This window comes from Pleurodeles waltl, chromosome 3_1 (genome assembly GCF_031143425.1).
Source record: "Pleurodeles waltl isolate 20211129_DDA chromosome 3_1, aPleWal1.hap1.20221129, whole genome shotgun sequence".
Lineage (NCBI taxonomy): Eukaryota > Metazoa > Chordata > Amphibia > Caudata > Salamandridae > Pleurodeles > Pleurodeles waltl.
This window is the reverse complement of record NC_090440.1, coordinates 425,756,366-425,770,395: the sequence shown is the minus strand read 5'-3', so window position 1 is coordinate 425,770,395 and position 14,030 is coordinate 425,756,366. Positions and strand designations below refer to the sequence as shown.

General features: G+C 47.2%; 1 protein-coding gene across 1 annotated transcript in view; it reads right to left on the bottom strand.

The window, feature by feature from the left end:
• Window positions 1-14,030, bottom strand: part of KIF7 (kinesin family member 7) — a 383,648-nt gene that overhangs the window by 240,247 nt on the left and 129,371 nt on the right. Inside the window, exon 7 of the mRNA XM_069222691.1 lies at window positions 12,812-13,017. Within this exon, the coding sequence (XP_069078792.1) occupies window positions 12,812-13,017 (206 nt within the window). The remainder of the gene's footprint in view (window positions 1-12,811; window positions 13,018-14,030) is intronic.

Here is a 14,030-nt window from a genome sequence, read left to right as displayed (position 1 = left end):
TTCCCTAAAACTGTGCAGCTGTTCCATAATTGGCAATACATTTAGCACCCCTGGAAGTCCCTAGTAAAAGGTACACCTGATACCTAGGGCAGTGGTACTAAGGAAAGTCCCTAAGGGCTGCAGCATATATTGTGCCACCCTAAGGGACTCCTCACCAGACTGCCGCTGCAGGCTGCATGACATGGTGCAGACACAAGTGAAAACACAACATTGCACACATCCTGTGTGCCAAGCCTGCAGACACTGCATGCAATATTTGTAAGTTATCCCTACAGTAGGCCTTACAGCCCTAAGGCAGGGTGCATTATGCTCATGTGTGTACACATCTACATGAGCAGATATGCCCCTCTGATATTTAGGTCAATTCTTAGACATTACAAGTGAACAGGGAAGGCATCTTAAGATATGAACTGGGCACTGGTCAAAACGAGGTTCCCGGCTACACAATGGCTTCACTGATACCTATGGTATTTGCTATCAAACACCTCGTATTAATAGACCCACACTGATTCCAGCGATGGATTTATTAATACATGCACCTAGAGGGTACCTTAGAGGTACGCCCTGAAACCTACAAGTCCTCTATTGTGCTGGCTGACTAGTAAAGTCCAGACTGCCACCACAGACAGGTTTCATACCCCATGAAGGTGAGAGCCCATGCTCTAGGATGCAAGAAACAATGCCTGTTCTGGAGGAAGGTGTTCTGACCTCCTCCAGCAGGATCGCTAGTGAGTTAGCATACCAAAGCCAGGGATTTCAAAGTCCCTGCCACCTGTGATATGTGACCCAGGCTTCGCCCAGTCCTGGGAGATGCCACCCCATGCCCGGAGGCCCAACTGACACTAGGACAGGTGGGAAATTAGATGGTCAGGAGGTGTGTTACACTCCCAGGGTAGTCACCTCCCTAAGGGAGGGCTACCTGAAATGAACACGAAAATAGGAATTCCACCATCTTGAATGTGGTGGAATTAGGCACTCTGGGACAGGGTTATGCCTACTTCCCACAGGAACTGGTCATATAGGGGGTGTAGTGACCCTAAGGGTAAGTAGCCCATTGGCTATTACCCTTTACTCCCCTTAACAGCCCTAAATTGAGTATATAGGTGGCCCCCTGACACCAGGAACTCAGATTGGTTGGACCAAAAAAGAAGGACACCGAAGAGACATAAGAAGCAAGATCTGAAGAGCAGCAACTTACTTGTCCCCAACCCTGCTGGACTACCTGCTGTCCTCCACAATGGCGCCAAAGACGATTTGTTCTGCAGCTTATCAGCCTCCAAAAGCCAGGAAAGGCTGCCAGCACTTCAGGAAGCAACCAGTATCTCCCTTGGAGCAGTAGAGTTGCTTCCCTGCACATTAGGAGGCAATGAAGACCAACACGAGAGTCTCTGCCAGCATGACCCCACCAGGCAAAGCAACACTACACAGAGCCCCACAGCCTGAGGAGGAGTAAGCCGCCAGTTCCCACGAGATACAGTCACCCTCCAGAGCTGAGCAGATCTGAGTTTATCCGGACTGATCCCCCAGTCCCTGCCTGCAGCCTCTTTGTGCCGGACACTGAAACCACGAGAAATTTGGACAGCAAAAATCCAACAACTTAATGCACCACTGCACCCAAGCTCCCCAACAGTGCCAAAGAGGCCCCAAGACACATTGAGAGCTGAACTGACCCTTTGGGTTTAGCTGAACTAGTCCCACAGTCCCTGCCTGCAGCCTGTTTTCACAGGCAACAAAGAGCCTCGAGTGTCTACAGAAACGCAACCACGATAGCCAAAAAAAAATCAATCTCTCTCTCTCCCTCCCTCCCTCCCCCCTTACACACCTTTTTCCTGAGGAGCGTTTCCCATTAAAGTGAATAGGACACCCAGTGCTGCGAATAAACTCTGCACCTGGATGCCCTAGTGCCTCCCAAAGTGACCTGTTGGTGCTGCCTTGTGCCATACTTACCCTAACTCTAGAAGAACAGTCCTGCAAATCGTTTCCAAGTACCTGTATGCAGCGTATGTTTCTTTCCTGTAGGATAACATTAGAGCACCCAATGCTGAAAAGCACCTCTGCACCAGGGGTGTCTGGTACCCTTTGAAAGTGGTGGGGCAAGTGAAGTGCCCTACCACTTCCCAAAAAAAACAGAATAATCACACCCTCCTTCCAAAACCACAAAGTAAACCACGTCTCCCTCCAAAAATCAACACTAACTACAAAATAAAACACCACCACTACAATTACTTGCAATACACATTTCAAATCAAATAAAATGGCACTTACCCATGGGCTGTGCGCCCTCCTCATTGTTCTTCTGCTGTCTCTCTGCAGCAGAAGAACAGCCTCTGCTGTCCGATGCACGAAGAGCTCATCTAACCAATCCAGATACTGCTTTCATGCTGTTAACCAGCATAAGAGGAGCGGCTGGATTGGATGGAGTGTGCTGGCTGGATACTCCTTCAGGTCTTGGAGGCATGTGCTTGGTCTCCACCCAGCTATCTTGAGACAGCAGAAGCAGCAGAAGAAGACATACCCAGCATCTGGGTTTGGGGCTGCTCCAGTGTACACTGCACACACCAGTAAAAATAAAATGGCAATTAAATCTTTTGATTGCCGTTTTAATTTTACCTGCATGTCTCGCAGCAGGCGATGCTCCCCCGCCCTCGAGAAGACCGCTACTGCTCTGCACCCGGAGACCCCAGAGCCAACCAAGGTGATCTGTTGGTGTGGCCTTGGACCTTGTCCATATTTACCTTAACTTCAGAAGAACAGTCCTGTAAGTTGTTGCCAAGTCGCCCTCTACAGTATATTCTTCTTTACTCAAAGGATAACAGGACCGCATTAATGTCAATGCAAAAAGTACTTACCGAATAACGAAGTTCTTGGCGTTAAAAGATATATAAATGATGTGTTATTTTTCAAAATTGATGTGGTATCTTCTTATTGAGAGAGAGAGGGAGAGAGTGTGTGTATGTGTGTGAGAGAGAGTCATGTGTTGACTTTGTGTATGCAGCAAACGTCTAACACTCCCTTTTGATTAGCCTAAGCTGCTTGACCACTCTACCACAAAGAAAGCACTTGGGATTTGTTAAGAAATTCCTGTCCACTGCTAAGGAGATACCTGGACTCTTTACACAGCACACATCTTTTTGCTATACTGTGAAAAGAGCCAGCTTCCCACAACAGAGCATAGCAAATCTAGATACAGAAGACGACCCAACATAAAATGGTGAGTTTGTTCACCATCTTGCTATTATTAGCTCTAACGAAGTGCACAAAGACTTTACTGTATTTAACGTAAGAAGACAAGTCTAGCATATGTGCTTTGGCACCAATAGTGAGTCCATCAAAAAGTCAGCACAAGGTTCAAATCCTATTAAGGAACAATAAACAAAGTAAAATTTAAAAAAACATGACAATGCTAACAGGAAAGGTAGATCAAGAAGACACATAAATGCAGATGGTGCAATCAATTATTTAGCTGTAGCCAATGCTGGCCCAGATGTGCAAGAAGCACAAGTTGCAAGACAGTGGAAAATGTAGATTTAAAGGGGATGAAGCATTCTGATTCACACAACTGAACACATTTACTCAAGTGACCCACAAAGACTGATTTGGTAGCATGTTTCCTGCCTGCACTGCCACAATAACATCTTCAAATTCAACAGGAAGACAAAAGGACTATCTGGCACTGCTCAATCTCCACATTTGCAGTCATCACACTTGAGGATTTGAGTGAGAGCTGACAAACCTTCTGCAGGAGGAAGAGATGCCCTAATACGGAGTACTAGGGCCAGATCAGTGTAGCAGATCCTCTCATCCAATCATGGATGATTGGGATCGGCTGTGTTAGGTGTTCCTGCACCTTCCACAGGACTTATAACAGAAGGTAACTGGTGGAAACATGTACAGTACACAAGAAGACGCGCTGAGCATGAAGGGAACCATTCAGAGAGAACCGTATCACACAAAACTAAGGATACTTCCTGCTGGGCAGAGGCAAACAGATCCACAAATATAAAAACTAATCTGGAGAATATCACCTGTCACCTCTATCACTTTGGGTTGTGGCTTCTACTCATAGTCTTGCAGTAAGAGATGACTAACCGCATCTGCCCTGAAACTGAGAGAGCCTTCCAGGTGAGACATAATCAGGAAGATTCCCAGTCATTGTGCCAATATCATAGGTGAATCGCCTCCCCACACAGGGCCCATAAACCCACACTACCCTGTAGGCCAATATAATGGCCATTATTGGTGTTGTCCAACAGAATCGGAATAGTGCATCTTGAAATGTCAGGGAGCGATGCCTTCACCGCAAGTCATAATACCCACAGTTTAACTACATTTAAGTGATGGCACTGCTATGATGAGGGACAAAATGCCCTGCATCATGTGGCTCAGATGGACACCCCAGCCCAGCCAGAAGTTGTCTCTGTCACAGGAGCAAGAGTCTTTGGAAGGGGGAAAGGATCAATTATGAAAATGTTGGAGAGGCCATCCACCAATGCAGATCTGGATGAACAGCACAAGATCTGTGATTTAGCCATCAGCTTCCACTGATATAGTAGCTACTGTGATAAGAGTCATCAATGAATGTCTCTAGTTCGCTATCTAGCATGGAACACGAGCCCAAGCAGATGCCTGATATGCAGAACCTGGATCTAATTCTGGGTCAGAAGCCTCTAATTTATCTCCTGCTAATCTATAAAGCTTGGCAGAGGAGAAAAAAGATTCATGTGTGTCATGTCCAATACCACCCCTATGAAGAGCAGCCTTGGCATAGAAGAGAGGTGGGACTTTTGGGCACTGATGGTGCAGCTCAAGTCGTGACAGAGAAACACATCTGTTGGAGGTGTTCCTTGTCCAGTACAGTGGATTCAGTTTTCTCCTGTCAGTCATCCAAATACAGAAATATGTGGGCTAATGACCTTTAACATGAAGCCATCACAACGACCACCACATCTATAAAGACGTGTGAAGTAGATGTCCTTTTGAATGGACCATCATGAATTGGAGGTGTAGGGATCACACCGGGAACCTTGGGCAGAACCAGACAACAGTAAGACTTAGAAGATGGAAATGGGTGTCCTGGAAACTCAGGGAAGTCAGTCAGGCATCCAGAGCCAGTCATGATTGCCTCAGAAAAGCCATATTTAACTTGTTCTGACAAAGGAACAGCGAAGAACGAGAAGATCTTAGAAGTGCTTCAGGCCTCTGTCCATTTGGAGGAACAAAAATTATAGGGAGCAGAATCCTGTTCCCAGTTTCTTCCAGACCCTTATGGTCCCCTTTATTCAGCAGAGTGGCTTGCAAATCTCAGTGCTTGCAGAAGGGCATGTTCTGTTGGAAAGAGGTTGGCCCCAAGGGAGAGACGGGAGGGGTAGAGCACAGCCCCCGAAAATTACTTGAATAACCTAGTGATCTGTTGTGATTGTCCATTTTCCCACCAGTTTGGAGACAATGATGAGTTAAGATGGGCAAATTAGAGAGGTAATGAGGAAGAACATGGAATTGCTGTACAGGTTGCCTCTACTGGGATTAAGCTGCTCTGAAATACTCTCTGAACATCTGTAACATGGATAAAGTGAATCACTAACAAAGGAAGGCCTAGCAAGCAAGCCAAAGCTCTGCTATTTTTGAAGAGTACCAGAGAGGAGTCCGCCTTGTCTTTGAATAACTAATCACCATCAAACAGAATGCCAGTGTCCAGTAGTGTGGCTTAGCCTTTTTCAGAGTGGCCAGTAGAATGCATTCAGGTATGTCAGCTCAGCAGGAAAGCTGTGCCCATGGACCAAGTAATCAAATCTGCACATTTCAAAACTGTCTGGATGCATCCAACCAGTCTTAGACTAGGTTTGTGATGGCTTTTTCATGTCAACAGATAAGATGATCACTGTACGTTAGGCCAAGTACCACAAGCCATAAATATAATGGCCCAGAAAACAGGTGACATTAGCAGTGAGGCGAGTAAAGCCACCAGATGCAAATACATTTTGGCCCACAGAGTCCAGTTTCTTTTTTTACACTCCTGGGAGAGGCTTTCGGAAATACATTTAGATTTCACTGAGAAGCAGCTTGCACTACCTGATATTCTGGGGATGGGTGAGAAGACAAAGTAGGGACCCCTCCTAGAGCAGGCGTAAGGTGTCTGGCCATCTGTCTGTGGATTGCTGGTCAGAAAAGGTTTCTTCAAGTGCACCCATGACAGGATCAAAAAGAGACTCACTGAAAGGAAGCAAGGGCTCTGCAACTGAGAAGGAGGGCTTCAAGATTTCAGTTGAAACTTAGCCTTCAACTATGCAAAGGGACAAGTTAATCCCGGAGCTTCAGCTGGTTTTTGCACCCCAGTGTTATATGGGCAAACTACCTCTGAACCAGGGCAGAGAGGTAAGAGATGTCCCCTTCTGGTAACCTGTCTAGGTCACTATTTTTTTAAAATTTCAGATAGAGGCCGGTATCAGCGTTAAAGTGGTGAAAGAGGTTATCTACCTCTAAATCACAGTCTTCTGTAAGGCCCCAGTTCTTACCATGCATTGGAGTAAGAGTCAACCAAGTCCTCCATCTTGGTGAGCCCTGGGAAGGTGCCCTTTTATCGCTGAAGCTTAGTTTAACTTTCCCTCTTGTCACATGAACTATCACCTCTGACATCAATGGCTTAGAGAGCAGTGTTCCAGTTGTTGCTGGAAGAGGCATTGACTAAATGGGGACAGCACCTTGGCAGGCCTCAAATTAGTCTTGGGCACAAGGGCTGAAACCTGTGGAGGGTTGGAATCAGGAAACATTGAAGGTCATCAAGCCCACAGCAACATGCTGTCCCTTGGAAAGTGCCAATTTACACATAGTCCCCCCCACTTTTTTGCCACTAGTACTAAGATTTTTCAACTGAACTTGCACTGAGCTTTTGCTAACCAGGTACCCAGTGCAACTGCTCTTTTCCTAAAACAAGGTCAAAGGTCTAACTGTGTACAACTGGCGCACATTTTAGCACCTCTGCAAGTCCCTCGTAAATGGTACCTGGGTCTGGGTACTAGAGGGTCACAAACGTCTAGCGGGTCCCCAAGGGCTGCAGCATGTATTATGATACCCTAAGGAACCCCGCTACAAAATGAATGCAGCCGGCCATTGCAGACTGCTTTTCATGGTGAAGACCATGAGTGAAAACATGATATGACGCACTCATTGTGTGTCATGCCAGAGTCACTGCATACAATATATGTAAGTCACCCCTACTTAAGGCCTTTGAGCCCTAAGGCAGGGTGCATCATATTTTATGTGTGGACATATCCGCATGAGCAGATATGCCCCTGTGATGTCTAGTTCCATTACTAGATAGTGCAAGTGACAAAGAAAGCCATTTTAAAGTATGTACTGAGTACTGGTTATTACGAGTTACCCAGCTGCATAACACGGCTTCACTGAAACCTATGGTGTTTGGTATCAAACACCTCATCTTAACAAATCTATACGGATGCCAGACTTGGATTTATTATAACATGTATCTAGGGGGCACTTTAGAGGTGCCCCCTGAAAACCTACTAGTACTATAGTGTGCTCACTGACTGGTTTCGACCAGCCTGCCACCACAGACGAGTTTCTGACACCCCTGGAGGCTGCGCTCTCAGAGGCCAGAAACAATGCCTGCTCTGAAGGAAAGTATTATCACCTCCTCCAGCAGGACGGCTAGTGAATCTGCATACTAAGGCCAGGAACTTCAAATTCCCTTTAGCATGTGATACGCAACCCTGACTTCACCAGACCTAGGAGATGCCACTCCCTGCCCTAAGGTCCATTTGGCACCAAGACAGGCGAGATATTAGCTATGCAAGTAGGTATATTACACTACCAGACTAGTCATACCCCTAAGGTGAGCTGCCTAATGGCTCCACGAAGGAAGGGTTCCACCATTTGTTTTTGGTGGAATTAGGAATTCTGGGGCAGGAAGTGGTCATGTAGTGGGTGTAGTCACCCCAGTGGTAAGCAGCCCATTAGTTACTACCCTACACTCCCCTAAACACCCTTAAATTAAGTATTTTGGTTGACCCCTGATAAAAGGAACACAGATTCGTCTGACTGAAAGAGGACAAAGAAGAGCTGACCAAAGCCAAAGGACCAAAATGAAAACTGATGAACAGCCAGGACTTTTGGTGCTAAACCCTCCCTAACTGCTGCTGTCCCAACAATCCCCCAGACCAGAGTCGACCCACAGTTGTGCATATCCCAAAAGCTTCAGAGGGCTGCCAGCACTTCGTAAACCAGCCAGCATCTCCCTTTGAGTGGGGAAGCCACTTCCCTGAGACCTGAAGGCACGAACCACGACGTCTAGTCCACCCATCTGCTGATCACTGTGTCCACCAATGCAGCAGCCACCTAGGAGGTCACTGTGCTCCAGGAGGACAGGCCCATCTCCTCACGAAGTTTGGAGATTCTGAGCCCACCAGGAATCGCCCTGCATCAATACCCAGGGTACCGGAGCAGTTGCAAGCACCAAAGCTTGAGTCTGGGAACAGACACCACTGCCACACAACGGTGACCTGTACCCGAGGAACAATGGAATCGATGAGGCTATCCTTTAGAGTGGCCGACAGTCTGTTTTTCTTCCCCCTTTGCACATCTTACCAAACATCAAGAGCGTTTTTGATGCACAGGACCAGCCGACTACAATCCTCTGCACCCGAGCGCCACAGGTCCCCAACTAACAACTGTGCCCCTTGCTCCCAGGGCCCTCACAGACTGAACCCCCTGTTGGGAGCTCCCTAGCTTGTCCCCAAGTCGCTCTCTACAACCTGTTTCTAGGTGGCCCTCCTCTTCACCAATCATGCAGTGGGCTGGGCACAGAGTTGTCCAGCACCACTGCACCTGGCAACCCCAGGGCCGGCAAAACCGAACTGCTGGAGATCCTCGTGACCTTGGCCCCCCTAGCACTCCTAAAGGGGACCCCGAGATACTATTGCAAGTACCTGTATGCAGCACATGTTTTTCTTCCATTGGAAAGCATTACCACGTAAAAGTGTATGTGTGACTTACTTACCTCATTGTGCAAAGTAATATTTCAAACAGTACTTAACTAATTCTGAAGATTGTTGGTGTATAAAAATATCAAAAATATAAAGTGTTGTATTTTTCTAAGATTGGTCTCAAGTTTGTTCTTGAGTGTGTCTTTGTGTCTTATTTATTGATAAGCCTAAACTGTTCGCCTACACTAACACAAAAGAGAGCATTTAGGGTTATTACTTTATCCTCTGTCAACCCATAATGGTGGTCTGTACTATCTGCATAGTGTATCCCTACACTGGTACACTACATAGAAAGCCAGCTTCCTGCAGTAAGGAGCCCTAAGGGTGGTGAAGCAGTCCTGGCCAGGTTCAGCATAGCCTGCTGGAAGACCTCAACTTGTACAGTTAGCCAATGGGCAAGGATAATCTGGTCTGATCCTGAGTGTCAGGATCTTATGAACCAACCAAAAAGATTTTTGCATGAGGAAGAAGGGGATGTCTGTTTCTAAAGGGCAAGATTTCTTAGGACATTAATCGCTGATAAATGACTTACTTCGAGATGAAGGAGAGCAGTTTAGAGTCTTCTAGAAGGCTTTGAACAAAAACAACTATGTATTTTTCTCCCTTTGGGTGCATGGAGGCACAAGAGACATGGAGTACGGCATTGTGTTCTGATCTCAGACACCACATGCAGTTGTTATGTAGATCTAACACTATCTTCTGTGGCACCAGCAACAGGGCTTAGTTCCTGAAACTATCGGAGCAGACATCTGTTTGGAAATGCTGTGGAATTTCTTAAGTGTGACATCAAGAGAGCTACAACCTTGTGTTGATGAGGCACAGAAAAACACAAACTGATGTCACTGTCTCTGCTAGTGCCTGATTTTAGGCACTAGCAGAGGCCAGCCTGGAGTGTGGTGGACACCTATGATGTTGGCACCTTATTCCAGGTCCAGGCAACCCTTATGAGTAAGTATTACAGTGTCTAGGAAGGCAGGGCTCTCTAGTGGTAGCTGTGATGAGCAGCCAAGACTTATCTAGAAGGAGTGTGAAGCACTTGCAATACCACAGTAGTTACACAGTAACTTATCACACATGAAAGGAACCACACAATGTTGCAAAAATAAAGGTACTTTAATATAGCAACATCGAACTAGGATACTATAGGCAAGCACCCTTTTCCGGAGGTAAGTACACACAAAATATACACAGGTGAGCATAAAAACATTAGACACAGCAAGGGACCTATGGGGGGGGTCAAACCATATACTAAAATAGTGGAATGCGAGAAAGGGTCCCCGCAAGAGGATATGGAGTAGTTAGCCAAGGGATGGGAGAGTAAGGAACTCCAAGAGGTGAGTATCTAGAAGTCCCCCAGCGACCAGGAGTGCAGAGGTAAGTTACCTGGTCGTCCCATAGGCTAACATGGGGACTTGGAATTGGAACAATGCAAGAACAGGACCAGGCCTGTGAAACCCAACTGTGGATTCCGGATGAAGAGGACCTGTAAAAGAAGGGCACAGAGTTCAGTCCACGCAAGCATGTCCAGTTGGGTCAAGAGACAATGGCCACCTTTCTGTGGGTGAAGATCCAGGTTGACGGTGATGGATGAAGGACAGCTGCGGAGTCCAGGAGCTGCAGAGTAGTCCCTGAAGTCCCCTAGGAGGTGTCCCTCGACGGTCGCCGGATTGCCGACGGGTCAATGGTCAGGAGGACCACCAACAAGGAAAAGCAAATGCTAATGGAACTGCTGAAGATTTGTAGGCCTGGAGAGGACCGGAAAGGTCCTAGGGACTCGACTGGGCTGACCCTAGAAGACAGGAGAGCCAGCAGAAGAAGTCAGAGCCCCCACAAGCAACCCACTGGCAGCAGGCACAGTAAGTCGCAGTGAGGGGTAGGCAGCACACCTGAAGAGGAGTCCCACGTCGCTGGAGCATCAGAGAGGAGACTGTCCTTGCAGAGGTAGAGTGCTGGGGACCGGGGCTACTTCAAGCCTGAAGATTCCTCAGAGCAGGAGTCAACAAGCCTTGGTTGCTGCAACAGTTGTGGTGCACAGGCAGTCCGTTCTGGATGAAGAGGCAAGCGCTCACCGTCTCCCAAGTTGGACAGAAGGCAGAGAGGGCCCAGAGGACCCCTCAGAACCACCACCTGTGTTGGAGAATCTTCGCAGATCCAGAGGACAACAGATCAGCAGCCGGATGTCATTCCCTTAGGTGCCTGCAGATGCAGGGGAGTGACTCCTTCACTTCTAGGAAGAATCCTTCTTCCTTCGTTGGTGCATCTGAAGTCTTTCGGGCCCCAGAGGATGCATAGCCGTGGAAATGTTGCAAGTTGCTGACTGGACCCATGGAAACAATGTTGCAAAGAGAGCTTGTCTTGGAGTTGCAGTCTTGTTCGGTTCCTGAAGAGTCCAACAGCAGTTCCGGTGGCCAGGAGCAGAAGAGGTTGTTGCAGGGTAGTCTTCGTGGAGTCTTGCATGCCATATCTGGGACCCACCTGCAAGGGAGTCCTTAAATAGACCAAACAGGGGCTTCGTCACTTTGCAAGGTGGCCACCTATCAGAGGGAGTCACTGACATCATCTACCTAACCTGACCTGTCAGATGCTTCCAGGGGCCTCTGCCCATCTTTGTTTCAAGATGGCAGAATCAAGTGGCCACCTGGAGGAGCACTGAGCACTGACCATGGGGTGTTGACAGGGGAGTGGTCACTCCCCCTTCATTTGTGCAGTTTCATGCCAGAGCAGGAACCGGAGGGGGGGCTGGAGGGGGTCCCTGGACTGGTGCAAACTGGATTATGCAAGGGGGGCACACAATGTGCCCTTCAAAGCAGGCCAGTGGTGTAGGGAGGCTACACCTTCCCAGCCTTGTAACACCGATTACCAAGGGAGAGCAGGTTGCACCTGTCTTCCACAGGAAATCCTTTGTTCTGCCTTCCCCTATTTGATCTGGTCAATCAGCAGGAGGGCAGAATCCTGTCTGAGGGGCTGCAGGAGCGTGAGCTGCTCGCAGATCCTGGAAGACTGGTAGGAGCAATACTGGGGGGTCCTCTAAGGAGCCCCCAGAGTGCATTGAATCATGCTACCAATGCTGGCATCAGTATTGGGGGTGTGATTGCGACTTGTTTGATACCAAACATGCTTCGATTTGGAGTTACCATTATGTAGCTGGACCACAGGTAGTGCAGTACATGGCTAGAAGGGCCTATCATTGGGGTTACTTACAGTGATCTGGTGTAATGACCAGCAGTGAAAGGGTGCATGCGCCTTTTCAAACAGGCTGCAAATGACAGGCCTGCAGACAGTTTGCATGGGCTCCCATAAGTGGCATAATACATGTTGCAGCCTATGGGGGACCCCTGGTGTGCCAATGCCCTGGGTACCTAAGTACCATACTTTAGGGACCTACAGGGGTACACTAGTATGCTGATTGTGGAATGTAAAGGGTACCAAGGCAACCAAATTTAGAGGAGAGAGCAGAATCATTGGGGTTCTGGTTAATAGGACCCCGGTGAAAACAGTCTAAGCACACTGACAACAGGCAAAAAGTGTGGGGTAACCATGCCAAGTTTCCTACACTAATTTAATCCGGTGTTAAGTCCAAAGGCAGCATCACGTTGGAAGCTACATGGCTCCACCTGACATCGCAGCAGAGATATTGCTGGTAGAAAAGTTATTCAGACCAGTCTGAAGCCTGGAAGGATAATTCAAGGGGTGATGAATCTGCATGAAGATGACTTGTACAAAAATATCTGATAAAATTTACAATATGAACATTTGCTTCTGTTTCAAAAGCCAACAGCTAACTACGAAGTGTAACATTAACCATATCTTACCCATGGTTTGTCAGATACCCATTCATTCTCATGTCTTGGGCATCTTCATTTTCCAACCTGCCACCTGGCATCTCCAAATCTTCACCAAACTCTTTCTGTAACACCATGTCACCTTCTTCCAGGCTGCGAACCAAACATTGGCTACGACTCCGACATCGCTCCATCATTTCCCCAGCCGCATAAGGCACACCCCTGCTGGGTATAGTCTGCAATTAAGCACATCCATTTAACTAAGATTCTACATGTTTGCTGCAATTTACATGAAGGATTGTTCATGAATCTTCATTTTAAGATGCACTGAACAGCTCTGCAATTCATCTTCTCCAAAACAACATTTAGAGCTGGTTTGAATCACCATTTTGCAATCCATTTTTCTCATCAGCAACTCAAATCCCCTTACCTCACCCCTCATCAAACATACAAATATAATTCTGTGTAACTTCTACCAAAGGCCGTTGGTAGATGGTATGAGATAATTCAACGTGAAATCGATGCATACTGATGGCAAAACATGGGTAGATCTGATTTTCATGTAGGCAAGGCTGTTGATGCGTCCTCCAATATGCCTGAGCATCTTACTAGTCCACAAGCAAGCTACGTCTGATGCTATTGCACATGATACCCTCGTGTCTTAGTGCTTGGTTGTCTTTGTTTTTAATGATGATGAAATAAGTAACTGCTATGAACAAGAAAACAGAGTTTAGAAATACATGTGCATGAAACCAAAATCATGCTACAGTGGGGAACATTTTATTTGATTCCTCTAACCAACCACACAGTCCGGATTTATTAATGAATGATGAATGGATCAAAAACAAGCAGTGGCAAAGCCAACAGGTCTCACCTATACAAGAGCTATAGGCTTTGGAAATATGTTTTTGCCACCTTGTACACCACTGTGGCTGCTGTTCGGAATGGCTAAACGTTACTGGTGTGGAGTGTCAGAGTGTAGTATGAGTAGAGTGTTGTAGAATGGAGGAGGGGGAGCAGAGTGTCGTAGAGTTGTACAGAGTAGAGTAGAGTAGAGTTCAGTGGCAGAGAGTGGCAGAGTGTAGTGGCATGGGTGGAAAAGGGTGGAGTTGGTTGGAGTGGCTTGAGGCAGTGGGGTGGTGTGAACTGGAATAGACTGGGGTAGATTGAATTGGAGTAGGGTGGGGTGGATTGAATTGGAGTAGAGTGGGGTGGGATGGAATGGGGCGATTAGATTAGATCGAACTGA